At 44.5% G+C, this 27,269-nt stretch overlaps 1 protein-coding gene across 1 annotated transcript; it reads right to left on the minus strand.

The window, feature by feature from the left end:
• Positions 1 to 569: 569 nt before the first annotated feature.
• HTR1F (5-hydroxytryptamine receptor 1F) lies at positions 570 to 27,269 on the minus strand. The gene is made up of 3 exons (XM_019528727.1): positions 27,017 to 27,269; positions 10,125 to 10,267; positions 570 to 1,776 (listed from the first exon to the last, which is right to left on the minus strand). The coding sequence occupies exon 3, from the start codon at positions 1,736 to 1,738 to the stop codon at positions 641 to 643; it is 1,098 nt and encodes a 365-aa protein (XP_019384272.1). The 5' UTR covers positions 1,739 to 1,776; positions 10,125 to 10,267; positions 27,017 to 27,269; the 3' UTR covers positions 570 to 640.

Raw genomic sequence — 27,269 nt, forward strand, 5'->3', positions numbered from 1 at the left:
GGGAGGTATCAGGATGACAAGGAGGCAGGGTCCAGTGCATCTTTGGAAAGCAGGTTGGAGTGGCATGACTTTGTACTGTGGCCTGATTGAGCCATTACCTTAAAGGTGCAGTTTTACTGTTCAAAACTGCTGTATGGACCACATTCTGCGGGAGTTCTGCTCGGTCAAAACTCCCACTGACATCTGCCACTTCTTTCACTGAGCAAGGAAGTTAGCATTTGACCTTGTAGTTTTAGGTTCTGATTTTGCAAAGACTTAAACTCATTCATAACTTTAAGCATGTGAATAGTTTCTCCAAGTTTAGTGGGATTACTAATGTGCTTCAAACTGGACAGAAGCATACATCTTAGCTGGATCAGGGGCACATATGTATATGGAAGCCCTCCCTTTCCAGCCCAACATTCATCACAAATAACCCATCTTTTTAAAATTTAAACAACATGCACTTCAAGGTGCTACTGGTACAAAAATCATATGCTTAAAATGTAGGTGCAGTCTTAATGCCTTTTCAACACAACATATTTAGTCCTAGTCTTCATAAATGTGTACACACGTGCATGTGTGTGTGTGTGTGTGTGTGTGTGTGTACACACACATATAAAATCAGTTTACAAGTTCAATATAATAAGAACAAACACACTCAAAGGTATTGCCTACATCGCACAAGCTTCTGAAATGCTTTCTTAAAGTCTTCATTGAAGATTGTGTAGATCAATGGGTTAATTAAAGAATTGATGTATCCCAGCCATGCTAGAAAATTAGACATGTCTTCTGAAATGTGACATCTCTCACAGGTGTTAACAACTACTTCTTTTACAAAAAAGGGGAGCCAGCAGATCACAAATGCACCCAAAATCAAGCCCAGGGTGGTTGCTGCTTTCCTCTCTCTTGTGCTAGAGATTCTTTGTTTTTTCCAGGCTTTATCTTGTTTGGATTCAGACTTGGGGCTTCGTAATGAGATATTAATTCTATCACAGTCCAAGGGATCAGATGTCTTATCAACTGTGCATGGTGTCGAAGCCAATTTGGTGCTTCTCTCGCCCACCTCCAAGAGGACTTGTCCATTTACCTCCTCCCTTACAATCCGGCTGATGCTTCTTCTGTGAAATGTCTTTGCTGCTTTGTAAATTTTGTAATAAAGGATCAGAATCAATGCCAGGGGGATGTAAAATGCTCCAAACGTGGAATAAATGGTAAAAACTATGTGGTCATGTTTGATGATGCATTCATCATCCCTGCTAGTTGTCTGATGTCGCCAAAACAGAGGAGGCATAGAGATAAAAATGGATATGATCCACACCACTGCAATCATGATGCCAGCATGTTTAGGTGTCCTTTTTCTGGCATACTCCACAGCATCTGTGATTGCTCGGTACCGATCCAAAGCAATAGCTGAAAGATGCAGGATAGAACATGTGCAGCATGTAATGTCAACACTCAACCAAATGTCACATACCACCTGCCCCATAATCCAGGTCTCCTTTACAATATATACAATGCTGAAGGGCATCACTAAAACTGCAACTAGAAAATCAGTTACTGCAAGGGAGCAGATTAAATAGTTGGCAGGGTGATGGAGTTTCCTTGTCACAATTATTGCAGTCATCACTAGAGAATTGATGGCAGTTGTCATTAGTGCAAGCACAGACAGAGTAATTGAAACCAGAATCTTGGATGTCATTCTTTTAAATAGTTCTTCGGAAGTATAGTTTTGTTCAGTTGAATTTATTAAATCCATGTTTTCTTTTAAACGTGATCTCTATCCAAAGACAGTACCTGTAGAAAAGTAAATACACTTTAGAAAATGTGCTGTAATTCTCCAGGAAGGCCTCTTATTTTGTCCTCAGAATAGGCAAGGGGCAAAATTTTCTACGGCACTTAAATTCCATTGTCCAAGTGGATTTAATAGCTTCCCTAGTCTACAAATGGAGTTGTTTCTGATCCCTTTCTGTTTAATTTAGCCAACTTTGAAAAACCACTTTAGTTTGGATTAAACTATCAAGGCAAAGAAGCTAAACAGAAACAAGATGTTTCTTTGTTATGGAAGCCTCTGAAAGCCTGAGGAATTAAGGCTGCCACTCACAGGTCGTCTGGCTCATGGGAAGCCTGGATCCAGGCCACAAACCTGCAGCCCAATGTGGCCTGCAGGGCCCAATTAGTTTGACATCCTTGACTTAAGTTTTCAAAATTTCAAAACTTTTTATCTGAGTCAATATTTGAAGCAAGTTTAAGAGTAATTTGCTTTGCTAAAGTTCCTCTACCCATGTCCCAGTTGTATGCCAACTGATCCCTGTTTATTTTTATGTGAGGATAAGTATAATGCAGATATAAAACTTTTTTTTTCAAACGGAGTAAACGTTATCATGAGATGACTTGCATTACTATGGAAGACAATGAATACAAGCAATGCTTGCACATCTCGAGAGCTTAATTAAAGCATTCTTTTGGGGGAGGGGAGGAAAACTAAAAATGATGCTATTTTCATTTTATTTTGGAGTCTATGTATTGCTTAATTTCAGCACTATGCTTTAGGGTCTGCCATGAAAAAGTAAACAGTCCAAAATATCAATAGACTATATAAAACATTGCTATGATGCAGTTCCTTCCGAAGAGGAACACAAACTGAACAGAAATGGGACTTGATAGCAGTTTCTCTCTACATCAGGGGAATACATCAAGGCCTCAGTGAACAGTTGTTCACCAGGGCACCCTTGGGGGAAAACCAGGAGTAATGGCCACAAACTCCAAGGAAGGTCATTTCAGGTTTAACACTAGGAAAAACTTCTTCACAGTTAGGGTGTCCAGACTGTGGAATAAGCTCCCTTCAGGGTGGTGCAATCACCTACCTTGCAAATCTTTAAGAGGAGACTGAACGGTCACCTTTCTGTGGTCACCTGACACCAGTCTTCTTTTCTGCCTAGAGTTGGGGGGAGGGCTAGACGCAGTGATCTTCCAAGGTCCCTTCCAGCCCCTTACAATTTATGAATCTATGAAAATGACTCAATTTGTGCTGTAGATGGCAGTTCCTAGCATAACTTTCTTACCTCACTATGGTTCCCGTTATGGTTTTATGAAAGCAGGAAATAGAGAGATACAGCATTTGGGCTATACAATACATTATAAAATAACTTAAATATGTGATTGTACCCTGTGATTGTATTAAGAGAGATTTCTGAATTCTTTACAAATTTCTTTACCTGTGTTTTCGTGAGAGAGTCTGATGCCTTGATGTGAGTAAATTCTGCAGACATGAACCCTATGTGTGATATTCACATTATCCAACTCTGGAATAACATGAACTGTTTTTCTATTATGTGCCATGGGTTATGGAAAGAGGAGGAGAACTTAAAAAAAAAAAAAGTAAAACAAACTGTTTACTGGCATATTTAATTTGTACTGAACTGTGCTGTGAGTGGCTAGTAAAAATGAGAGGAAATGTCACCTCTAGTTTTTCATATACTAAATTCAACATCAAATCACTAGCTCAATCCAATAATCTATTTTGGGCATACCTAATATATTATGGTATTAGAGTTATTTATGTGTATTTAAACCTTTCCCTTCCTGTGCTTGTATAACATGCAATAAACTCTGAACAGATTATTGGTATATATATATGAATAGTTTATATTTTAAACACAACAATTCATCTCTCTTTATATAAAAAGAAACTAATATATTTTAGGCTAGCTTAAAGTAATTCCTTAACAATTATTGCTTGCTTCAGAAAGTTTTGGATAGGAAATACTCTTTTAAAGTCACTAATTGTCTTATATAGATAGAATAAATTCACTTAATTTCTGGAGAACTATTAGTTGAACGTTCAATCCCTGCTGAATGTAATTTTAGGAAATACAGTGAGGGATCAGTTCATCAGATCAGTTCACTGAGAGAGACTTTTTTTGATTATGTTTAGCAGTTGGTCTTACCTTGGACACAGTACTCAGTATGGTCAATTATCTTACAAAATTTCAGACTCCTTGGATATTACTGCTTAATTCCAAGCTAAGAGAAAGCAATTTGGAGGTAATGAAACCTGATTAATTGCTTTTGAAAGGTAGGGCACTCTTTTGCAGGAGCCACTGGTATGAAACCATATCTTCATGTAAGCAAAATGGCATAGCTAGATTCACAGAAATGTTGTGTGGTTGAGGAGGACCATTAGACAGCAGGCTGCGAATACATCAGGCAAAGTTTGTGTGGTAACATGCTGGAGGTACTTTACAGAAGCCAAATGGCAGCATAAGGCTCTCTTATTAATACAGCTCTAGGGCTGTTTCTCCACTGGTCTGAGTTTTCGCAGGTTCATGTTGCTAGTGTGCCAACCCCAGCACCAGAAACTGACACGAGAAACACAGTAAATTGCCACTTTTATACAGAAAAATCATGGGGTTTAGGGTCACAAGGCAACAAAGAGAGGGAACAGGTAAAGATAAAGGAACATGAACAACGCCGTCAGCACCTTAATTTCCACCTCATACCTCCAGAGCTGTCCTTAAACAAGCCTTTAGTCCCAGAGCACTCTGAGTCCAGCTCCTTCAGTCCACATAGTCCTGGCTGACCCAGCTAGTGGGACCAAAGCTGTGCACTCCTCCTAGGTAGGGCTGGCTGGGCTCCTTGTGCAGGGGTTGCAAACACTGACTTCTTCCTCTCACTTAGGCTGCAAGCTTCCTCTTCTCCTTGCTTCCTTTTCCTTTTTCCCCTGCACTCCTTGCCCCCAAACCCTGGGGAATTCTGGGAGTTTTCGCCCAAATTAGCACTCACTGCAGCTCTACAGCCCGCACCCTGGTTCCATCTGCTGTTGCACACATTACTCATTACTAGTTTCCAGGGATGCTATAATAGCCCTTCTCATTTATTCATGCCATGCAGATAAGTGTTTGGGAGCCTTCTCTTCATGGGACATAGCTTCAGCTGGACTAAAATTTGGCCCTTTCCCCATTTCCTTCCAGAAGTCATACCTCACATTCATACAAAGAGGTTAATAAAGTGGCTATCTTTTGGCACACCAGAACAAAGCTTCCTTTGAAGATCCATCAGTACAAAACCAAACTGGTCAGTAGATAGCTCAGTTAACTGAGTAGTGAGCCAGCTAGTCTAGAAGGAGGCACTACAGGAGGCAGTACACTCTGGCAGCGAACAACATTTGCCTTTTAACTCAGGTGTTCTTTCAAGTTGGGGAGCTGCCCACCTTTCCATGCCTATTTGGGGTGGATATATGGGAACTGTGAAGCTTGTTGGTTCACAAGGTTGGTTGGCTTTCCATGCCTCATAGGATGTCAGCCTGTTGAGTCAAAGGATTTTCTGCAGTTTTGGATAGCAAGGAGACTGAAATATAGGTGTGCAGCAAGGCAAGCCATGCAATGTGACAATTCAGGACTGCTGTTGCTTCTGTCTCATTTTGGGCACCTTCAGGAGTCCATTAACTTTGGATATCAACCTACAAGTTTGGTTTATGGAGGTTGGGTTCATTAATTGCTCACTGAGGTCAGAAGCCAAACTTCCATTAAGGCCTTGGTAGAAAAAGGCACTGGACTAGGATACAAGAGATCTGGTCTCTACCACAGGCTTCCTCTTTGAATTTGGATAGGTAAGAATGCTTCCATTCAGCCTCTGTTAAATGGTGATGACAAAGCTTCCCTTCTCTGACCTTCATCTATTCACGTAGCCCCCTGCCCTGAAAAGTTTATAGTCTCTGTGTATGGTACAGTCTCTAGTGCAGTGAGGTTGTAATCTCAGTAGGCAGCTACAGCTGCTCTGGTAATACTGGATGTGGGACTAAATTCACACTACCGTGTTACCCAGGGTATTTCCTTTGGAGCAAATAGTCCATTTCAATCCCTCAATCTGAGTAGAATTCACTATAGTGCAAAGGGTCTATATGGGGCCCTTTGTATGCCTTTATGGCAGAAACAGACCCTTAGGCCAGGTACAGATGTTACACTTTTACTGGTATAAGTGATTGGAAATCAGTTTATACCTGTAACATAACAGAAGTTCAGCACACACAGACTGGTTTAAAAATGGCAGACCCCAGTCTAAGATTTGCCCCCTCAGCCAAAGGACAAATGCATGTTCTGTTTGCTACTGGCCTAAACTAAGCTTCTTACAGAAAATGGCATAACTTTAGATTGATTCTGCCTTGGGGTTTTTGAATTTCTGTACCCCAGCCTTACAGAATAAACACCACACCATATGGGCCCTCTCATCTGGGGTAGATTTCATATTTTAGATGAAGTGAAACAAACCAACTGCATTTACCCTAGGCTGAGAAGGCTATTGGGCCAATCAAATTACAAACTTAATACTCCTACAGAAGCTCTTAAAATCCAACCTTTATTCAGGTTTTACAAAAGGCGAAGTTGGTACCAAACACAGTTATTTTGATTGCTGTATAAAAAGGGGCCTAGGAACTTTTAATGCTTTGTACTGGGCTTAACGGTTATGTTCATGCCTGCAAATGAGCTGGCTGGCACTGTGTATCACTTGGCCATGGAAGCTAATGTCTAGGCTTGTTTGTGAAAAATAAAGCTGGCTGAGTTCTGTTACTTAGAACCAAAGCCTGTGGTCTCTTTCTTGGAATAATGAGCTCGTTAGGCACACTGCATCACAGATGGTATCCTGATAGTGCGAGAAAGCCTGACCTGACCCGTAACACCTAACCCCTGAACAACACTCACAGAGTTGGATAACGATGAGAGAGACCTACAGCAGTCAGCAGGTATTCATTAATTTAATGGTACTGCTCATAGCATAAAAAGGTTGTTTTTTCACAAATAAGGAATTACGTTGCCCGTTTAAGGGTAGTAGGATAATACAAACAGGCAGTAGCAATTCTCTGAAGGACTTACAGCATTGGTCACAGACTGCTGCACTGAATTACAGTGCTAATTCAGCATAAGTTCAAAAATGCCATGTAGTTCTGTAACGTTCCACAATAAACTTTAATGCAATAATGTATTCTATGAAACTGTTATTAAAATAGGAATCTGCCAGTTCAATTGATCCAGCTAACCATCTGGCTTCTGCCACTTAATCAGAGCCCCTGCCAACCTTATTTAAAAAAGGAGGAGGAGAAAAGGAGACCATCTAGCTAAGAACGCCCTTGTTTAAATCTGCTGTTACCGTGGATACTTATATTACTGTGCTGAGGCATTTCTAAGCATTAGTTTTTTTTTTCCCCCCCCCTCACAAGAAACAGCATTTTAGCATGGTATGAAGGCAGGTACCGTCTCTTACTGTATGAGTACATATGTTTTATCATACTGACTAGGATACTAATCGGAGAGTGAGTGAGTGATGTGTTAACTGATGTGACATGTTGAAGCTGTATTCTGGCAATCAAAAGAAGAGAGAACCCTTAAGACATTCTCAGTTTTGTGAGTTTTGAGGGGTTTTTTTTGCAGAAATATCTGTTTGTATTTGATAAATATACTTTTAAAAAAATCCCCCTTCTGTTCAGTCTGCTGATTGTAGGCATATATGTTTATCCTTGTAACTGGAAAAAGGAGCTCTTCACTGCCTTGGAACAAATAAAGACCAGGGGTGTAAAGACTGGCTGCTTGGTGTGCACACCTCTTGGATGGCTCTGAGGGTTGCAGATCTGGGTTGAGCCTTAAGCTGTAAGTTTATTTTTCACTGCTGAATTACTTAAATTTCCCCTATTACAAACCCTAATAGTCATCGGAGAAACTCTGTTGACTTGGAACAAAATTTAAACTGCAAATAGAAATCATTGCTGATGCTGCTAAGCTCTGTGGCAAAGATCTCTTCACATTTAATGAAACTGCAAGAGACTTGCAGTGCCTGGTGGCAGGGGATAGAGTGCTGCATTGCAGTCTGACAAGTCTGACATTTCACCCTGTCAACTTAAATGCTGCTGGCTTATTTTTTCTAAGCAAGACAATTTGTCACGAGCAGAGTTGAATGCAATCACCAGCAGCAATTAGGATTTTCTTTTTCCTACATGGTATCATATTGTTGAGTTATGTACAGCTTGAGGAGCTAAGTGTGTTTCAACTAACAACAAGCTTCCTGTTTTTGGGCTGCATGTGGTGCTTGCATATGCATCTTGGGCCAGGTACAGATATTATATGTAAGCCAGTCTAAGTGATTGGAAATCCATCTATATCTGTAACTGTACAGAAGTTCAGTGCACAAAGACCAGTCTGAAAATGGTGGAATTCGGTCTAAGATAGACCTTGTTCGATGTACATTTAAACCCATTTGATTTAGGTTAGACTAGTGATTTGAACCTCTATACCAGATCCCCTATCAATTCCAGATAGATCACTGTCCTCAAGCATCCCAGCCTCCTTTGTGATCCCACCCCCACAGGGAGGCACACTAGCATTCAGCTTGTACTTGGGTGCTCTGGCCAAGCGTCCAGTAGGCCCCACACCTGAGCTCTCCCAGACCAAGCTGACACAGACCCTCTTCCCACCTTTGCTCCCTGCCTCCAGCCATCTGATAGAGGCAGGCAGGCAGGCAGCAGTGGGGGGTGGGAAGGGAGGCATTTGTGTGCCTTGCATGAGTCCCAGGACCTAAGTATCCACATCCCACCAACCCACATCCCCAGGCTGTGCCTCCACACCCAATTGATGTATATACACACCTGACACTGAGCCCAGGAAACCCCTGCACTTGGGCACAGCCCCATGGAGTCCAACACTGACTCTTGCATAGGGAGCCTGACCCTGGCTTCCACACACACCACATCTCAGTGGCAAAAGCCAGGCAACCTGTCCCCCCAGACCCCAGCATGTACCTTCCCCCATGCCAGCCTGGGCCAGTGTGGGCAGTCTGCCTCTGGTTGGTTGGGGCTCTGGAGGGCAGACTATCAGGGCTGGGCCTGCATGGAGGTAATTCTGTCACCTCTGGAATTTGGCCACTGCTGGCAGGTATGTAGCCACGGGCACCCAGGGTGTCGCAAGGCTTTTTTGTCTCATAGCTACAGGGTCCTGGAGTACTGGGGGAACAGGGGGCATGCTTGCCCACACCTGGCAGCCAATCAGGGGTGACCTGGGCACTTGGTTGTGCTCAGCAGTCTCTGGCAGCCCACAGGGCATGCTGGGAGGCACCCCCAACATTCAGGCCTCAGCCAGTGCAGGCAGCCTGTGTGCCCCCACAAAGCGTGAATGTGTACACTGTTTTCTACCAATCTAACCTAGGCTGCTTACTGAAAATCAGTTGACTATAATTTTTTATTCTGCCTTGGGCTTTCTAAACATCTGTATTTACCTTTGATGTAGTATGTCTTCACTAACATGACAGGGACATTTTTAAAGGTAGGGAAAGCAAAATGAGAGTAATCTCTCCAATGTGAGGCATGTAAGGATATGTAATCTGATTATTTGTTTAAAGACAGAATTTTGAAGTATGCAGTGAAGCTGGATCCAACTTTAAATCTCCCTTTATTTACCCAGAAAGAGTATATATACACACTTGTATAGACTTGCTGTTCTAAGGCTTTGCTATTTCTGGTTTCAGTATTTCATCCAATGAGCCCTGTATGCTGTAGATTCTGGTGGAAAAAAAAAAAAAAAAAGTCACTGGCCAGTTTGAAGGATAGTTCAAAAACAGTTTGGGGCACATAGCTGAGCCTCAGCTAACCTGAATTACTTATCCTTTCACCTTGGATCCATTGTGGTCTATACACCGAAAATAACTAACCCCTCATATGTATCAGCTTAATTAATGTCAACTAAAGGTAATGCAACATTCCTTTTAAAGCTACTTCTCAGGAAAAGATTAAGTAAACTGACTTTTATATTATGTTGCAAAGTCTCTGTACCCTGAAGGGGGAAACTCCAAAATTCCCAGAAACGACTAGTCTTTCAGCCAGAGATAAAGACATCCAGTGGATATTTGCTTGAGCACCCCAGATTTGGGATGCTAGGGAAAGGCACAGAAAAGTGCCTTTATAATACACAACACTGTTGAACTGATATGTATAATATTTTTTCAGACTTTGTTACTGCACTATAAACCTACATAGCTAAGGAACAAGACCCCACCACTGTGCACTGGGTACATACAGTAAAAAATGCATTTCCAACTGAAACCCTGTCTTTCAGCTAACAGAAGAAAATAGAGGAGCAGTCACAAATGGCCAATAAACCCACCTTTATGTTCTACAGAAGCTGCGAGCACTGTGGAGTGATGTAGTCCTACCTGCGGTTTCATTGTCTCCCCTCAGACATGTTCATATTCAGTCTGCCATTTCATTGTGGGTTAGTATATAGAGAGTAATGATGGTTCCATATTTCTGTTAAAAAGAAAGAGACAACCTCCAAATGAGTGACTTACAACTGTGTACAGCAGGCACTTCAGCTCTTTCATTGTGTGCTTAGCCTCTTAATGACTGTCTACAGGGCAAGCAAAGGAGTGATTGCAGTTCAAAAAAATCATAGAGAATCATAGAGAAACAGGGCTGGAAGAGACCTCCAGAGGTCATCTAGTTCAACCCCCTGCCTAAGGCAGGTTCCTCCCTATCCAAACCATTCTGTACAAATTCATTGTCAGACCTCTTAGCAAAACTATAGTCACTCCAGACAGTAAAACAACCTGACACAGGTAAAGCATGTGTGGGGGTGCATAGCGGCCAACATCATGTCACTATAAAGGTTGTTAAAAAGTGTTCAAGAGATCTAAGGAAGAGAACCATGCACCCCTGCTTTTTTTGTTTTTTGTTTTAACTGCCCACACAGTCCATACTGATGTGAGCATAAAGTAAAATTCCTTCCTGACCCCCAAATATAGCAACCCTGACCCTGAAAGAAGGGGCAAGATCCTTTAGCCAGGAACCTCAAAGCTTAATTCCCAGCAGAAGTCCCAGTCAAACTCTCCAGTCTTGGCTACAGCCAACCCTCAGTACTTCTGAGGAAGGCTTAAAAAACATCCCAATACATGTAGTAGCAGGATGGGAAAAAATTTCCTCCCAGCCCCATGTGTAGCCACCAAAGCCCAAAAGCATGGAAAATATCCATAAGAGAATACAGGCCATCTAGATCAGGGCTGCTCAAGCTCCAGCCCACCAGCCAAATGCAGCCCACAGAGCCTTGGAATATGGCCTGCAGGGATACCTATGGGTTGGGAAATTTGGTGGCAAGGGGAGTAGTGACAGTAGTGCTAACCCTCCCTGCTGCCAAAATTGCAAGCCCCATGGGCCAGGTCTAAGCTGGGCCATGAGAGCCCTTCCCTCCAGGCCACCTGCTTGTGGCCAGGCTGGGCTAAGCAGTATCCCTTTTCTCCCCCAGGGCCAGGCCATGCCCCCTCCCTCTTCACAGCTAGCTTGGGCCAGGCCACATCCCCTTTCCGTTCCTCCTCCCTCTGTGGAGTCAGGTTATGCCCACTTCTCTCCACACAGCTAGGCTGGGGCTGAGCCGTGCCATGCCCCTTCAACCCACATGGCTGGCTTGGGGCCAGGTCATGGCCCCTCACTCCCCCATAGTGTGAGGATGGGGCCAGCCCAAGCCCTCTCCTACTGGGTGACTGATGGCTAGAAAATGATATGTAGAAGTTTGCTGTTAGGAACTGGCTCATAGGTAAAACAGATATTGTATTGGAACAATGGTTTAGGAGAATGAGAAGGGTTAAGTGATTTGTAAAAGCCTGTTTGTCACGGTTTCACAGCCTTCAGGGAAGACAGGGTATCTGAGGTCAATGGATATACATGTCCTGGGAAACTGAAAACACACAAACTTTATTTTCATAATAGAGCTAGGCCTGGTTCCAGGGATCCAGGGCCCACTTGTAAAATCCTTTGGGATTTCTGGTTTCAAATTCAATGAGCAAATTAAGGTGTGTGCATGTGATAGGTTTATGAAAACAGGATTTTGGCTGACAAAACAGAACACGGACACTATGATAAACACAGGAAGACCAATCAAGGATGCCCAAAGATGAAGAGTTATTGGAAGAGAAAGAATACAAGAGGAGTTTTCAAAACAGCAGATTGGCAGTTGGCATTGGTCCCCAACCCCCAAAGCTGGTGACATCAGACATTCAAGCAAAGATCCTCAAGGTGGCATTTATGTACCAGCTGGATGCACCACTCGCCTTGTGTATATTCTGGGCACCGGGGAATTTGGGTAATGTAATCATCTTGCTTACTTTGCTCTTATTTCCTATCACTGTGTATCAATAAAATTTGCCTATTATCAACCGGAGGAGCTGTGGTGACTCTGAAGGTTGTGCTCACCCAGAGCAAGGTAGTGTGGCTGGGTTGTGAATCCAGTGCCAACAGCTGGATCAGGGCCAAGCTACCTCTCTTCCCACTCTGCACAGCCAAAACCAAATCTAGATAATTCATAACTAATATCTGTCCAATCTATTTCTGAGCACCTCCAGTCATGGAGAGTCCACAACTTCTCTAGGCAGTCTGTTCCACTGCCTCACTGTTCTAACCATGAACAAGTTTTTCCTGAAATCCAATGTAAATGTACTTGGCTACAACTTCAAGTCATTGCTTGGTGTCTTGCTCTCTTCAAGAAGAGGGAAAAAGTTTTTTTTTCTCTTTATGGTAGCCCTTCAAGTATTTGAAGACTGCTATCATGTCCCCTTTTAACCCCCTTTTCCATTAGTTGAACATGCCTATTTCTTTTAACTCTTCCCCATATAGGTTGCTTTCCAGGTCCTTTATTATATTTGTCATGCCTTTTTAAAAATGTAGAGCCCAAAACTGAACATAGTGCTCTAGATGAGGCCTAACTAGTGCTGAGTAGTGTTTCTATTGATGCATCCCAAAACTGCATTTACTCTCAATTTCAGAATTCAAATAATTGAGAAATGTTGAACAGCAAGCGGTCCAGGACAGAACCCTATGGGACCCATCCAAGACCTCCTGCCATGGATCCATTTATAGTTACCTTTTGCTTGTGACTATTGAGCCAGTTGTCTGTCCACCTTATAGTAGTTTTGCCTAGCACACATTTCTCCAATTTGTTTATGTAAAAAAGTTATGTGGGACCTCATTAAAAGCCTTGCTGAAGTGAAGTCCAGATTACATTGTCACAGTATTTCCTTCATCCACCCAAGTAGTTACTTTGTCAAAGGAGACCAAGTTTGTTTGTCATGATTTGATGTAAATCCATGCTGAGGGCTTGTCATCAGCCTTCCCACCTCCAGATGCTTGCAGATAGACTTCTTTAGAATATGCTTTAGTAACTTCCCATGTACTGAGATGATGCTAACTTGTCTGTAGCTCCCAGGTCCTTCTTTTTGCCTTCCTTAAAGAAGGGTACCATATTGACCCCTTTCTAACCCTCTGGTACCTTACCCCATTACTTTGCAAATATTATTATTGCCAAGTGTTATGTGATCACCTCTGCCAGTTCCTTCAATACTCTGGAATGGAATATATCAGTCCCGCTAACCTGAATTCACTCAGATCCCTCAAGAGTTCTCTGAGTGTTCCTGTTGTTATCTCATACTTCACCTTGTACCCTTCCTAATCCAAATAATCTTTATTAGGGGGTTGTGGAGCAAGGGCCCTCAACCCCTGCTACATGTGAGATAGGAGACCAGCACTGGAAGGCTGCAATTAAGTAGGCAGCTGAGCAGGAGCTATCTGCAGAAAAACAAGCAGCCGTGGAAAACCCTGAGGAGTAGAGGGCATCAGGGGAGAGAGCAGTGCCTACAGGTCAGTAGATTAAGCCACAACACCTGAGGGCAGGCCAGGTACTGGAATAATTAGGAATCCCTTGCCAAGGCCACATGATTCAAAAGGTATGGAGCCCAGCCTACTAAAAGCTCAAACAGTGAGCTCAATTTGTTCCTAAGTCCTTTTAAGACCCTAACTCCTACTGGTCTGGGTGGCAAAAGGGGTATTCAGGTAACATGGGTAAGTAGGGGTATTGAGGTAACATGTAAGTGCTAGCAGCTACTAGGCAGAAGTTTGCTTGCGCTGTGGGAGACCTAGAAGGGGGTTTTGGTTGATTAGCAGTTGACAGAGTCGTGGAGGACTCAGTGTGGCTGAAAGGGATGGCTAGGAAGGGGGTCGGACTCGATGATCCATTGGGGGTCGGACTCGATGATCCATTGGGGGTCGGACTCGATGATCCATTGGGGGTCGGACTCGATGATCCATTGGGGGTCCCTTCCGACCCTAGCATCTATGAAGCCACAATGGGTGCCTGAGGGGCATCCAGTTATAGGCTGAGGAAGCAACATCTGTTAAGTCAAGGACTCAGGACGCTGAGCCTAGCTAAAGAGCCAGAGTCTGGCCTACAGAGAGAGCAGCCTTGTCCTGGGTCAGGGATGCTGGTGGGAGGAACTGAGAACAGCTTTGCCTGGGCAAAGGGTACAAGGAGGTTGGGAGAAACTGAGCAGCTTTGGACCCAGAGGAGCAGGGCTGAAAGGGATCTCCAGATGTCAACTAGTCCAGCCCCCTACCTGAGGTGGCTATCCAGACCACCCCATACAACCCTAGTCTAAACTCTCTATATAAGATTATCATGAACCCTGATGCAACATGGATCCAACAGCCACCCTAACCTGCCACAGGTAAAGGAGGAGAACCACAGCAGTCAATGTCCTGCTTCTATGAAATGTTGGCAACATATACATACATATTAGACATGTTCCCCATTACAGAGGGAAGCAACACCACCCCCACCCTGTCCACACCAGTTTGACCATAGGGTAAAACTCCTTACTGACCGCAAATATGGCAATTGGCTTGAGTGGAGGGGCAAGACCCTCTAGCCAGGTACCTCTAGTTTTGTTCTCGGCATGAGCATTGGTACATCCCTGTCAAAGTTCCCAGTATTGGCTGTAGTGACACCCAATGCCCCTGGGAAGGCTTAAAAAACACTCTAACATGTAACAGAAAAGGTGGGGGGCAGCCAGCAAAAAACTCAGAAGCATGGGAAATCCCCATAATGGAACATAGCTATTCCTATGCCCAGCTCATCCCTGAAGAGTGGCTGCCCAACTTGTTCTTGAATACCACCAGTGACAGAGAGTCCATAGCTTCCCTAGGTAGTCTATTCCATAGCCACGCTATTCTAACAGTGAAGAAGCTTTTCCAGATATCCAATCTAAACTTACCTTGCTGTAACTTCAAACCATTGTTCTGGGTCCTCCTCTCTGCAGCAAGAGCAAAAAATGTGCTTTCCCTCTTCTTCATGGTAGCCCTTTAAGTATTTGAAGACTGCTATCATGTCCCCTCTTAAGCCCCTTTTCTGCAAGATGAACATGCCTAGCTCCTTCAGCCTTTCCTCATATAACTTGCCTTCCAAGCCTGTGATCATCTCTGTTGCCCACCTCTGGACTCCACCTTCTCCATGTCCTTTTTAAAAAATGTGGGGCCCAGAATTGCACACAGTACTCCAGATGAAGCCTAACCAGTGCCAAGTAGGGAGGTGCTATTGTCCCATGTCTTAAGCCTTACACTTCTGTTTATGCAGCTCAAAAGTACATTCACCTCTTGTGTGGCTGCACCACACTGCAGACTCGTGTTGAGTCTGTGGTCTACCAAGATTCTCACATTCTTTTCCATAGTGCTGCCATCCAGCCATGTGTCATCCATTTTATCCTTGTGTTTTTTCTTATTCCTCCTGAGGTACAGCACCTTGTATTTGTTAACAGAATGAAATTCAATATGGACTGTAGCCCAACTTTCCAATCTGTCAGGATCCTTCTGAATTGCACTCACCTCCTCCATTGTTTGCAGTCAGTCCTTCCCATTTTTATGTCATCTGCAAAACTTGCTTACAAAGCTTTCTATTCCAGCATCTGAAGAATTAATAGCAAGCTGAACAGCACTGGACCCAGGACAGAACCCTGTGGGACTCCACTCAAAACCTCCTGCCATTCTGACACGGATCCATTAATAAATTACCCTTTGCTTGCAGTTATTGAGCCAGCTCTCTATTCACCTTTTAGTAGTTTTATCTAGCCCATATTTTTCCAGTTTGTTTATGGAAGATCATGTGGGAACTTGTCAGATGCCTTGCTCAAGTCCAGATGCACTGCAGCCACAGCATTCCCTTCATCCACCCAAGTAGTTACTCTGTTAAAGGTGGTCAGATTTCTCTGACATGATTTGTTTTTCATTAATCCATAGTAGCTGCCTGTGGTTAGCTAGTATGACCTATCTTCCCCCAGAAGCTTGAAAATGGCCTTCCTCATGGGTATGCTCAGTAACATCCCAGGTATTGAGGTGGGACAAATCAGTCTATAGTTCCTGGGCCCTCCTCCTTGCCTTTTTGGAGATGGGCACTATGTTAGCCCTTTTCCAGTCCCATCTCCCACAACTTCATGAAGATCTTTGTCAAGGGCTCTAAGATCTCCCCTGCCAGTTCCTTCAGTACCCTGGGATGAAGTTCACTTGGCCCTGCTGACTTGGATTTATTCAGACCCCACTAAGTCTCTTTTGTTATCTCCTTCCTCAGCTTGCCCCCTCCCTTATCCAGATAATCCTTATTAGGTGTCCAGCTACAGCTTATATTTTTTGTGAAGACAGGGGGCTAGGACAATGCGACACAGGGCAAGGGTCCTGGGAAAGGAGAAAGGGTTTGGGGTCTGGAGAGCAAAAGATGAGGGCTGAGAAAGCTGGGCCAAAACAAGGTCTGAAGGTCTGCAGCCAGAACAATGGTGGCCTAAGGCCAAGACGGCTGAGGCCCCTCCAGAGACAGGGAGCATTGACTGTTATAATGTCCATAAGGGACGGGGGTGACTGTAGGGAAGATCCATGAATTCAGCTCTTAAAGCCATTAGGGCCACAGGGGGCTAAGCCACTAAGAGGGACTGTGTGGCAGGGTCTGAGCCCCAGGCCATGGGAGAGGCGCTGTCTGGTGGGGTCAGAGCCCCTAGTCAGGCAGTCCAGGTTGAGCACATGGAGGAGCAGAGAACCAGAGAATGCTGAAGCCTCTAAGGGCAAGTTTCCCTTATTATTTTTTTAACATCAAGGAACGGCAAGTGAGGAAGCAAGGTAAGACTACGAAAGGCTGGAGTGCTTGACCAGGGTAGGATTAAGGTGGGCATTGGGGGGGGGGGGGTGTATCATGGCCATTGCTAGATCATGTCCTGTCACAATCTGGCTGCAGCTTAATTTTTTTGTGAAGACTGAGGCAATGTAGCTGTTGACTAGCTCTGCCTTCTTTGCATCTTCTATAAAGACTTTCCCCAGGCTAGTTAACAATACATCCAGTTTCCTTAGTCTTTCTTTTCTGGCCAACATACTTATAGAACCTCTTCTTGTTGTCTTTAACCTCCATCACCAGGTACAGCTCATTCTTTGCCTTCCTGATTTCATCCCTGTAGGTTCCCACTATTTCCTAATATGCTTCCTTGGTTACTTACCCAGTTTTCCATTGCCTGTTTGCTTTCCTTTTGCATGTGAGGCATCCTAGAAGCACCCTGTGCACCCACAGTGCTCTTTTACCATTTGTCATGTGCTTCTATAGTGTTGGAACAATTTCTTTTTGGACTTCCAATACTGTGCCCTTTAGAAACTTCCAGTCATTCTGGGTGACTTTATCCTTTAGTTTGTCCTAAACTTGGCACCATGCCTATTAACTCCTTGAGTCAGTTGAAATCTATCTTTTGGAAATATAGCACCCTAGCACTGATGACCTCAAAGTTCTCCTGTTTCTAGATAGTATCTGGCATTCTATCAAATCTTGATTTCTTCCTCCCTTGTTTCCCCATTAACCTGAACATCCTCCACCAATTCTGTATTTGTCAGGACAAGATCTTCAGCTTTCTGGAACTGTTCTTGTAGCCACACCTGAAACTAGCTTTTTCCTACCCAGCGACTTGGGTACTGCTAGCAGTGGAGTGACAGGGCATCAAACTCGGGAAGATCTGCCCAAGCAGCTGAATAAATAGTTTACTGTCACCCACCCACTGAGCTCCAAGCTTATAAAGCTACCCAAGCTAACAAGTTTAAAATAAGCTTGGGGAAGTCTACAGACACTGTAGTCACATCTTTGGGCTACAGCATAAACTTGTGCTTATTTAGTCCTATTTGCCTTGAGTATGCCTTTCCTTCCACTTGTGATGGCATCTCTGGCAACTACTGTAATGGCCTATATGAAAAAACAATATTGAGAAAGTATTTATGTATTCCAAGCTGTTTCTAGTGCAGGGCTTCATGGTTTTTGGGTTTTTTCTTCCTGAAAATTAGTCATTATCTATGTTTGCTCTCTGTCTCGTTTCCCTCTGCCATCTGTTTTGATCCAGCTGGGAGAAAACAAGGAAAGCCAGTTCCCTGGAACAAGACAGCACTCCATGGAAAACCAACAAGTATGTTGTAGTTCACAAACTGTGACATACTGGTTGGTATAAATAGAGCTGGCAGAATATTTTTTTTTCCAGAAAATAAGAAATCCATTTGTAAAAATCTCACACACACACACAATTTCAGATGACCTAGAAGTATTTAAAATGTTTTTCTGAATAGCTTTGGAGGAATAATAATTTCAGGGTTACACTTCCAACACAGCAAGAGGAGGATAAGAACTAGCTTGATGGTTTGAGTACTCCCCTAGGATGGGGGACAGCATGAACAAGATGTGCTCCTGGAGGCAGGGGGAACATGGCGACCACCTGCAGGTGGCGGCATGGTGGTGGTGAACTCCTGCAGGCAGCCGCAGAGATGTCAGTGGTGGGAGAGAGTGCCGACCACCTGCAGATGCCGCTGGCAGCATCGGCAGTGGCCAGAGGCAATCTGCTACCACCCGCAGACAGTGCCAGCAATAGGGGAGGTGGCAGGCAGCAACTACCCACAGGCGCTGCCAGCAGCAGCAGCTGTGCTTGTCAGGGGGTGCACCGCCAATCTCAGGGGGTGCATGTGCATCTGCATGCACCCCCTATGCATCACCAGTGGGGGACAGCTAGGTTCAGTTCCCTCATCTGCCTGAGATTCCTGAAGCCCACAGGAGAATGGGAAAGGCATTTATATCTTTCATATTACATGTGAAATTCATAAAATTCAAGAGCTCCAACAAGAACTATTACTTGGATGGATTTTAATCAAGTGCTTCTGCTGGGGTTGGTGTGGCAGAGCACCAGTGGAGTGCTCACCACTCTGGGGCTATGACAAGCTCTGTGTGAGCTTGCTTGCAGAGCAGCAGGGAAAAGCTTCCCCAGGAGCCAATTTAAGGGGGAAGGGGTTGGCAGAACACATCGCATGTCTGCCTCTTTATGAGCTGGGGGCAGGTGTTGCCCCAGCTTTGATGAGCAACCATTTTAGATCCAGGCCAGTAGAGCCAAAGGCAGAAGTCTGTTGCCTGATGTCATTGAAGTAATGTCTCCTGGTGGAGCTGCTGCTCCTGCAACAACTCAGAGGTGAGGGAAGGAGCTTGGGGGAAGGTTTGGAGGTTCTTGGACCTGGGTATGACCTAAAACTGTATCCTGCTGGGGAAGGGTGGCCTGGTGGGGCTCCTAGTGGCATGGGAGCCCCCGGGAAATGCCAGGCCAGTTAGCTCCTCTGTGAAAGGCAAAGAGGGGTGCCTTAACCCCAGCCCCTGCCTCTGAGTGGGTTATTTGTCATCAGAGGCAGTGATGCCAGGCATGGCTGCAGCCACCTGAGCCCCTGTGGGGTGCAAGATCCTGGGAGTGAGATGGGTGGGCCAGGCATGCCAATGAGTGACACCTGAGCCTGTGGGGGGGGGGTGTTCAACCCTAGATCCCAGTGTAGAGGGAGGAGTATTCACCTGAGTAGAGGTGGAGGTGCAGAGCAGGGTGCAGAGGGGCAGTTGACAGGCCCCAGAGATAGGGGTGAGTAGAGAGTGGGAGTAATGAGGACCTGCGAACACAGGGGCATGAAGAGGGCCCTGGTGAGCAGGGGGCTCAAGAGTAGGTCCTGCTCACATGGGGGCTGAGTGAGGTCAAGGTAAGCCTTTGGGTGCGTGAGGTCATAGGTGGGCTGGAGGCCAGTGGAGTGGGGTGGTTGAGGAAGTGCCACAGATAAACAATGGGGCAAGTCAAGAGCCCCTGAATGAGAGCAGCTGGGTGAGGGACCTGGCAAAAGACCAGAGCCAGAGTCAAACCAGTGTTTGGCAAACTGCCCAGTGCTTGGATGAGGGCAGTGGGAGATGTCTGAGAGGCCCTACACTTGCAGACCAGGGAGTGCAGGGAAGCAAGGCTGAGGACCCTCTGGGTGAGGGCAGGGCGAGTGCGACCCCGGGGAAAGGAGGGGTGGTATGAGTGTGGCCGTGCAAAGGGGTGGTAAGAGAGAGACTGCATGAGGGGTGGTAGAGAGAGAGAGAGAGAGAGAGAGAGAGAGGCCTCAGTGAGAGGGAGGCATCATGAGTGTGGCCTGGAATACAACAGAAAGCAGAGGCCTAACACTGTGAAGCGTTGGGCCTGGCCTTGGGCCAGAGCCAAGCACAGCTGTTAGGAACATCTGTGAGGCTTGGGATGCAGTACAGGAGTGGTTGGCGCTGCATGCATAGGCCCAGGAGAACAGGGCATTCAAAGGGTAGCCTCCTGCCTAATTAAGACCATAATTATCCAACAACAAGGTGTGGCAGATGAGAGAGGCAGGTGGGAGATGAGCACCGTGGCTAGTTGGGGAGTTCCCATTTTGCCACAGGCTGTTCTACTTTGACTCATTTTCATTGACCTGTTACATGTGCTCTTACTTTCTGAGCATGTCTACATGTGCATTCATGTGCACTAATTATAGTGTATTAAGTTTAGTACCTTTTAATAACAGCTCCCAACTTAATGTGTCATAAATGACACTATTGTGTAGTAGTGCTGGAGCACATCTTTCACATGATGTTAATGCACAGTATATTAATTCTATGGTGTGTTAGCACAGCTTTCACTGTGATGCACTAATGCACAGTACTTTTAGCATCTTGTGTAGATGTGCCCTCTGGATTGGTGATTAGAAAGACTGGCCTGGAGAGGAAGGACTCTGGAGGGTTCTTGTCTCTGCTCTAGTGAATATTTAAATTACCCAAATAAAGCAGTACTGTGTCAAGAAGAGAAACATAACATCCCCCATATGAATACTGTATATCATGGAGGTTAGGACAGTTTTAGGGGTGTGTAATTGTGAGGGAGTGAGGCCTAGGAGCGGCCGTGAACTCCCTAGCGCCCCCTACCGTCACTCTGGACTGTACTCAGCACCTTCGGTTTTTCCTAGCCTGCCACGACTTTGATCTTAGATGGTTAAATGGGAGGCTGCCTTTACTCCCCTAGTTAACGGTATGTGTGTTCTTGCCCCTACTCCAAATGGGGTGACTCTGTGCGCCCCTCCCTTAAGGGGTATGCGTGCCTCCAAACCTCCCCTTTAGCACGCCCTAAGCCTCGCAGCTGTTCCGTGGGACATTGTGCAGTCCCTCGCCCCTCTAGTGCTCTCTCTCGGGCACCCTGGGCTCATCGCCCTCCTGGCACCCCCGGACTGGGCTCCTACCCGCCGCCCTGCTACTACCGGCGCCCCTTGGGCCCGGCTCAACACCGCCGCCCTGCTACTACCGGCACCCCTTGGGCCCTCTGGGGCCAATACCGCGCTCCTTGCACCCTCTCTCCACCCCGCTCTGGGGCCTTGCCCTCTCTGGGGCCGATACCGTGCTTGCCCCCACCAGGCAAACACCGCTCTTATGGGCTGGGGCCCGCAACCCCACAAACACTGCGCTTCTCCGGCACAGCACCACGCCACAAAGCCACCGCCCTGTTCTGGGCCTTGCCCCCTTTGGGGCCGATACCGCGCTCCTCACGCTCAGGTACAGGCGACTGCCACCGTGCCTGTCCCCTTGACCCTTCTCTGGGTCAGTTGCCCCACTGGGCAAAACACTGCCTTCATGGGCTGGGGTCTGCAACCCCGCACACAGCGCCTCCCCAGCGCAATACTGTGCCTCTCCGGCACAGACAAATAGTGCCCCACTGGCACTGTGCCCCTACTGGACACCAGGAACCCCCAAGTTGTTGGGGAGCTCCACTGAGGCCTCCTCACTCCCCTACAGCCTCACCCGGTCCTCCAGTATAAACTGGAGCATAAACCAAGCCCAAACAGCTGTAACAAAATCAACAAAGAGCCTACCCGCTCATAATGCAAATACCAAGCCCCCACCAGGGCTCTCAACCCTACCTTCCTTTAGGATATTCACGTTCCCAGCATCATTGCAGCCAGTCCGCATGGTGAGGCTGCAACCACCAACCCAGACTGCTCAGCTCTGCCACAGAGCTCCTACTCCTACAGCAGTCAGAAGAGAACTGCTTCTGGGTCCAGGCCTGAATTGTTATAAAGGGCCTGGCCCTTCCCCCTTCTGGTCACCTGACCGGCTGGTTGCCCTAGCAACCCACAGCTGCGCTGCTCTGCTGATTGACAGCTCTGTCAAACCGCACCTGAGCTGCCCTGGTGACTGACAGCTCACCTTCTGTCCTCTCTCAGGCACGGAGCACCCCAGTGCCTCCGTGACAGTAATGTGGCCTCAAACCTCCTTAGAGGAGAGAATTGAACCTACATTTCCTACATCATGGGCCAGTGCTCTAATCACTCTCTAGCTGAAAGGAGACTGCTTCAGACCTCTTGTTTTTAATTTCTTTTGCTTTCCTTGAAGTCACCAGCATATTTAGTGTGGGGCACAATGGAATGTTCTTTGTATTTTCATTTCATTCAGAAAAAAATATAAAATCTTGGTTTTGTTCCAAACCAGTATTTTTTTTCTTTGTCGGTGAACTGAAAATTCAGTTGTTCACACAACCCTTTATACAAGCTACTTGATTTAGTTCATATCACATAGGGACAAGTTTCCTTTCAAAACTGTCAATTAAATGAACAGGGATAGCTGAAAAGTGGAGATATAGCATAACAGAAAATGGTGTGCTTTAAAGCAGTGTTTCTTGACCGGCAGGTTAGACTCTAAATCTAAAAATGTCCCATTCACCCACAGAACTTTACACTGCAATAACAAGTGGGTGTCTTTTAATTTTTTTTCTATGTCAGTCTCTTGAAAGACTTCTCCTCCCCCAAAATTAAGCAGGCTTCTTATTACATTTTAAAATTAAGTGTAAAGGGAAGGAAGGGTCCATATTTTTTCTTTGGAAGTAAGGGGTTGTCACCCTGAAGGATAAGGAACATTGCTGTAGAAGAAAGTCAGTCCTCAAACAGACAAAAGCTTCAACGGAATATCTACTTTGTTATTTTACTCATAAAATACTGCGTGTACCCATGCCCTAAGATTCTAGTAGGGCTGGAGTTTTGCTGTAGCACTTTTCCTTTTCTTCAAGCACGGTGCTGTATTTACATATGGAGTAATAAACATGCTTCTGTTCCATCTTCTCAAGCTTTCTCAGACCTGAGAGAGGTCAGTGTGTGCCCAAAAGCTTGTTGAACTTCTCTCAACTATATACTTGATCCAATAAAAGATATCACACAGCACTCCCTCCCTTTCCCACTGCCTAAAAAGCCTCTTGCCTAAGCTCCAAGTATATTTACATTAATAATTCAGCTAGCCACATTTGCCATGATGCTACCAGAAACTAACTAGACTCACTTTAGTCTCTGGTCCTTCAGAAATGTTTCTGTAGTCTTTTCTATCTGTGCCAGAATCTTGTCTGTTCTATGAAAACTTGAGTAACTTAAGCCATTCAAGTGGCAGCAAATCTGTCCATCTTATTCTTTGACAGTAACACAACACTATGTGCCAAACCACCCCCCCAAAACCAGAAGGACCTGGCAAAGCTTTATATTTTAGTCTACAGAACTAGGAAATTCCATATTCAAAGTACTGACTGACTTTCCAGAAAGAAACATCATTTTGCTCATTGTGTGCTAGGATAGCTTTGAGGGAGAATTGCTCTTATAAGGTTTCCATGGTATGACGCACAAAGAATAGCACCCCAGCACTTACCTAGAGGCGGAATTCCATGACAAATATGCAAATAAGGCTGTTTGTCTAATCACTCAGAACTTGAAAAATGCCCAATTTAAGGTACAGCATTGTTCCTTGTGAGTATAAAAGCCCATCTTTGCTGACTGATCACAAAATACTTCTCACAGTATTGCACGATTGCGTAGCATGAGTTTTCTGGTAATCACTAGTTCTCAATTTATTCTACTTTCATTATTGTAATTGTCTAATCTCTGTTAATTTAGTCCATAGTAAACATTTCGCTTTTGATAACATACACATTTTTCACTAGTATGTCTACCCACCTGTGACTGAATGGGATATAACCTCTTTGAAATTACAAACTGCATTGGTTGGTGTATTGAATACCAGTTCAGGCATGCCTGAGGCCATCTTATTCTGCTGCATTCCACACAGCTGGGAACTGTGGTCCTCAATGAAGGACCATGTTGCTGAGCAATCTGAGACTATTGCCTTTGAATTATTTGCTTCTTGTCAGGCAACTAATTTTTGTTATTGGGGGGAAAAAAGGAGGATATTAGAATTTGTTTTCTTTCATAATCAGGCAGAAGATTTTCTTGGCTTCTAACCATTACTAGTGTAGGTTACCTGGCCATTACACAAGTTATGGCAATTCTAGCAGTTCATCCCAAACAAAATTTCAGGTACAAATTATTTGAACAGTTGAAAACATTGGATTCCTTGGGAACGTAGAAGTTCAGTTTTCCCAGCCTCCTGCCAAAGTTGGTGACCAGGAACTGAGGCCGTGGTCCGACAAGATCATGGAAAACTGCTTGGGATTCTTTGAAAAAATCCTCAAAGTTCTCATGTTTCCATGGCATCATTTTGACTTTGGGTAGCTAGCACTTTCCTGACAGAATGTTTTTTCCATCAGAAACTTGTGACCAGTTCCACTTGTCTGTTGACCTGGCCCTAGGAACAATATTGTTTGTGGGTGAGGGCCTGAAAAGGTGAAGAACTTGGATCTACTACATCTGAATGCATAGCAAAGGGACTGAGGCCCTGTTTAAGAGTTAGGCTGTGATGTTTAGGGACCAACCATTTGAAGATAGACTTGAAGTGGAGGAGAGGCAGGATGCAGTCTGTCCAGCCAAAGAGACTGATTAATCACGCGTTGGCAAACAAGGGTAAGCTTAGACTAAGGGAGGATGCATTTCACAACTTCTGTTATTTGCAGAGACCTTTCACTCTCAAATGCTTGAGGCAGTAAGGTCACTGCAGTTAAGAAACTCCTCTTCTAGACCCATCTTTCCTTCTCAAAGTGTCAAATGGGTTAGGTGAACAAATCCAGAATATCTGTGGAGCTTGGAGGGAACATGAGTAAAGAGGTGATAGAGCTTGGGAAGTCTCAGACACTCATTTGGGGATTTAGGGCAGCTGGATGGAAGGATCCCATGCAAGTTCCTTGAGTTTAGGTCTCTGCCACAAAAATCAATGGGGGCATTCACTTGGTTTCTTACTACTCTTGCACATGATTTGTGGCTTGTGGGACACTACCTGATAATCTGACCGACCACATAAATTGTGTGTTTGGGGCTGGAGATGGAGGAGGGGGGGAGGGGTTGTAATCATACACACATAACTAATGGATGCTGTTATTCTGAGGAATATGGAAATCATGCATCTGGGATCCTGGGAGCTCCTTGACAAAAGGTATTTTGCTACTCTGCTGTGACTTCTACGTGGAGACAGTGGAAACTGGGGATTTATGTAAGAGAAGTCCAGAATGGGGTGGTCAAATACACCATGAATCAGATAGGCTAGTTGCTGGTGCTTTGGACAGACATACACCATGCTGAGAGTCGTCAGGAATGCCGTGAGTGGAAAGCCTGCTTGCTTGCTTCCTGTAAAATATCTATTCACAAAGCATGGAGCTATTTGGAAACCTATCCTTTGAAGATCTTCATATGCCTTTCTGGTATATGATTAAAGAAACTACATTAGAAATGCTGATACAGTAACATCAGTGAAGGTTATTTCTCCCTCCCCTCTACTCCCCCATCTATATTTATAGAATAGTTCTTCACAGAAAAAAGGTCCTAATGTAGAAATGTGTTATACTGACAAAAATACGCTTTGGCATATTTGGCAAAACTGCTTGTTTTGCTTAAGGAATTGCAATAGGTTCTAATGACACTAGAAAAGTCACTCTTTTCCCAAAAGAAACTGGTTCTAGGCTAGAAGGATTTGTGGTAGAGCCATATGACCAAACCTCCAACAGGCTTCTTTCGGTATTTCTGTTTATTGCTTTGAATGATCAAATCTAACACCACTCTGGCCAAATAATGCGAAGAAATGACAGGGAATAGCAAAGCTCTTTGTAAACTGACATCACTTTATAGAAGTTTTGGAGTCTTGTTGTTTTTATATGTCATTCTCCTATACAAAGATTGCTTTTAGCAACCTAGTGGCAGCAAGACAGTCCTAAAAATATGCCTTAATGCAGAGTAAAGAAGCCAGTCAGACTTGTTTTCTACAGGAATCTCTGTATTAATCTCAATCCTGGGTATGTCAGGTCTCCTGTTGCAGCTGCTTTGATTACTAAATAAGACCTTTAAGTTTCTAGCACTTGGTGAACTCATTTTCATTTCTGATAGGAAAATAACAGACTGTCACACAAAACCTTTTCCTTTGCATAATTCTAATGTACTTGTGACACTTGATGTGCAGAACAGATGACTGTGAACGACTTCAAAATTTAGGCTGATGATTCAGAATTCATAATTAAAAACAACATTATTGTCTCGAGGATTAGCCAGCTCTAAATGACCAAGTTAAAAGCTCTCTTGAAGCGACGTTTTAAAATCTTACACATTATAAGAAACTCTTAAAAGTTTTTTATACTGCTATCAGTCCTTTTTACTTGAAAAAGCTACTGAAGTGATCTTTTAAAAGATCTGCTAAAGAGTGTCAATAATTGTGTAAAGCCTTTAAATACTGCAAGACAGCTTACAGAAAGCTTAACTACTGCTTTAATACCTGACTGCTGAGGATGCCTATCGATAACTTCCCACACCCTTTTTAAGCTGCCAAAGTAGGGAAAAAAATCAGACTTCCCAAGAATTATCTGGAGGCTTACTGAAAACAGTTAAAGCTTCTTGTATAAGAAAAATCTAATGTAAAGAACCACTGTTTTCACATGCTTAGTTTTCTCTTACACTTAGAAAATGCATACTTACTCAGTTTAGCTTCTTCCCAAGCAAAATTCCTTTGAAATACTTCGCTATGATATGTTGCCAGAGAACATTCAAGTTTTACAAGTTCTGTTTGTTGAAATATGCGAGTAAAATATGACAGAATTCAGCAGACTTGATAGTTGTGGGTCAGAAGACATGTAATATAAATTTGAGGGCTGACCCAAAAGTTATACTGACTCCCCAGTGTATCTATTTTTGCAATTCTGTAGAAAGTGACTTGTTACTCCAAGTTACT

The sequence above is a fragment of the Crocodylus porosus genome, unplaced genomic scaffold, assembly GCF_001723895.1.
Source record: "Crocodylus porosus isolate Cpor-Errol unplaced genomic scaffold, CroPor_comp1, whole genome shotgun sequence".
NCBI lineage: Eukaryota > Metazoa > Chordata > Crocodylia > Crocodylidae > Crocodylus > Crocodylus porosus.

What these genes read in the sequence shown, in the direction of transcription:
- HTR1F (XM_019528727.1), bottom strand. Translation starts at nt 1,738, where the DNA reads ATGGATTTAATAAATTCAACTGAACAAAACTATACTTCCGAAGAACTA.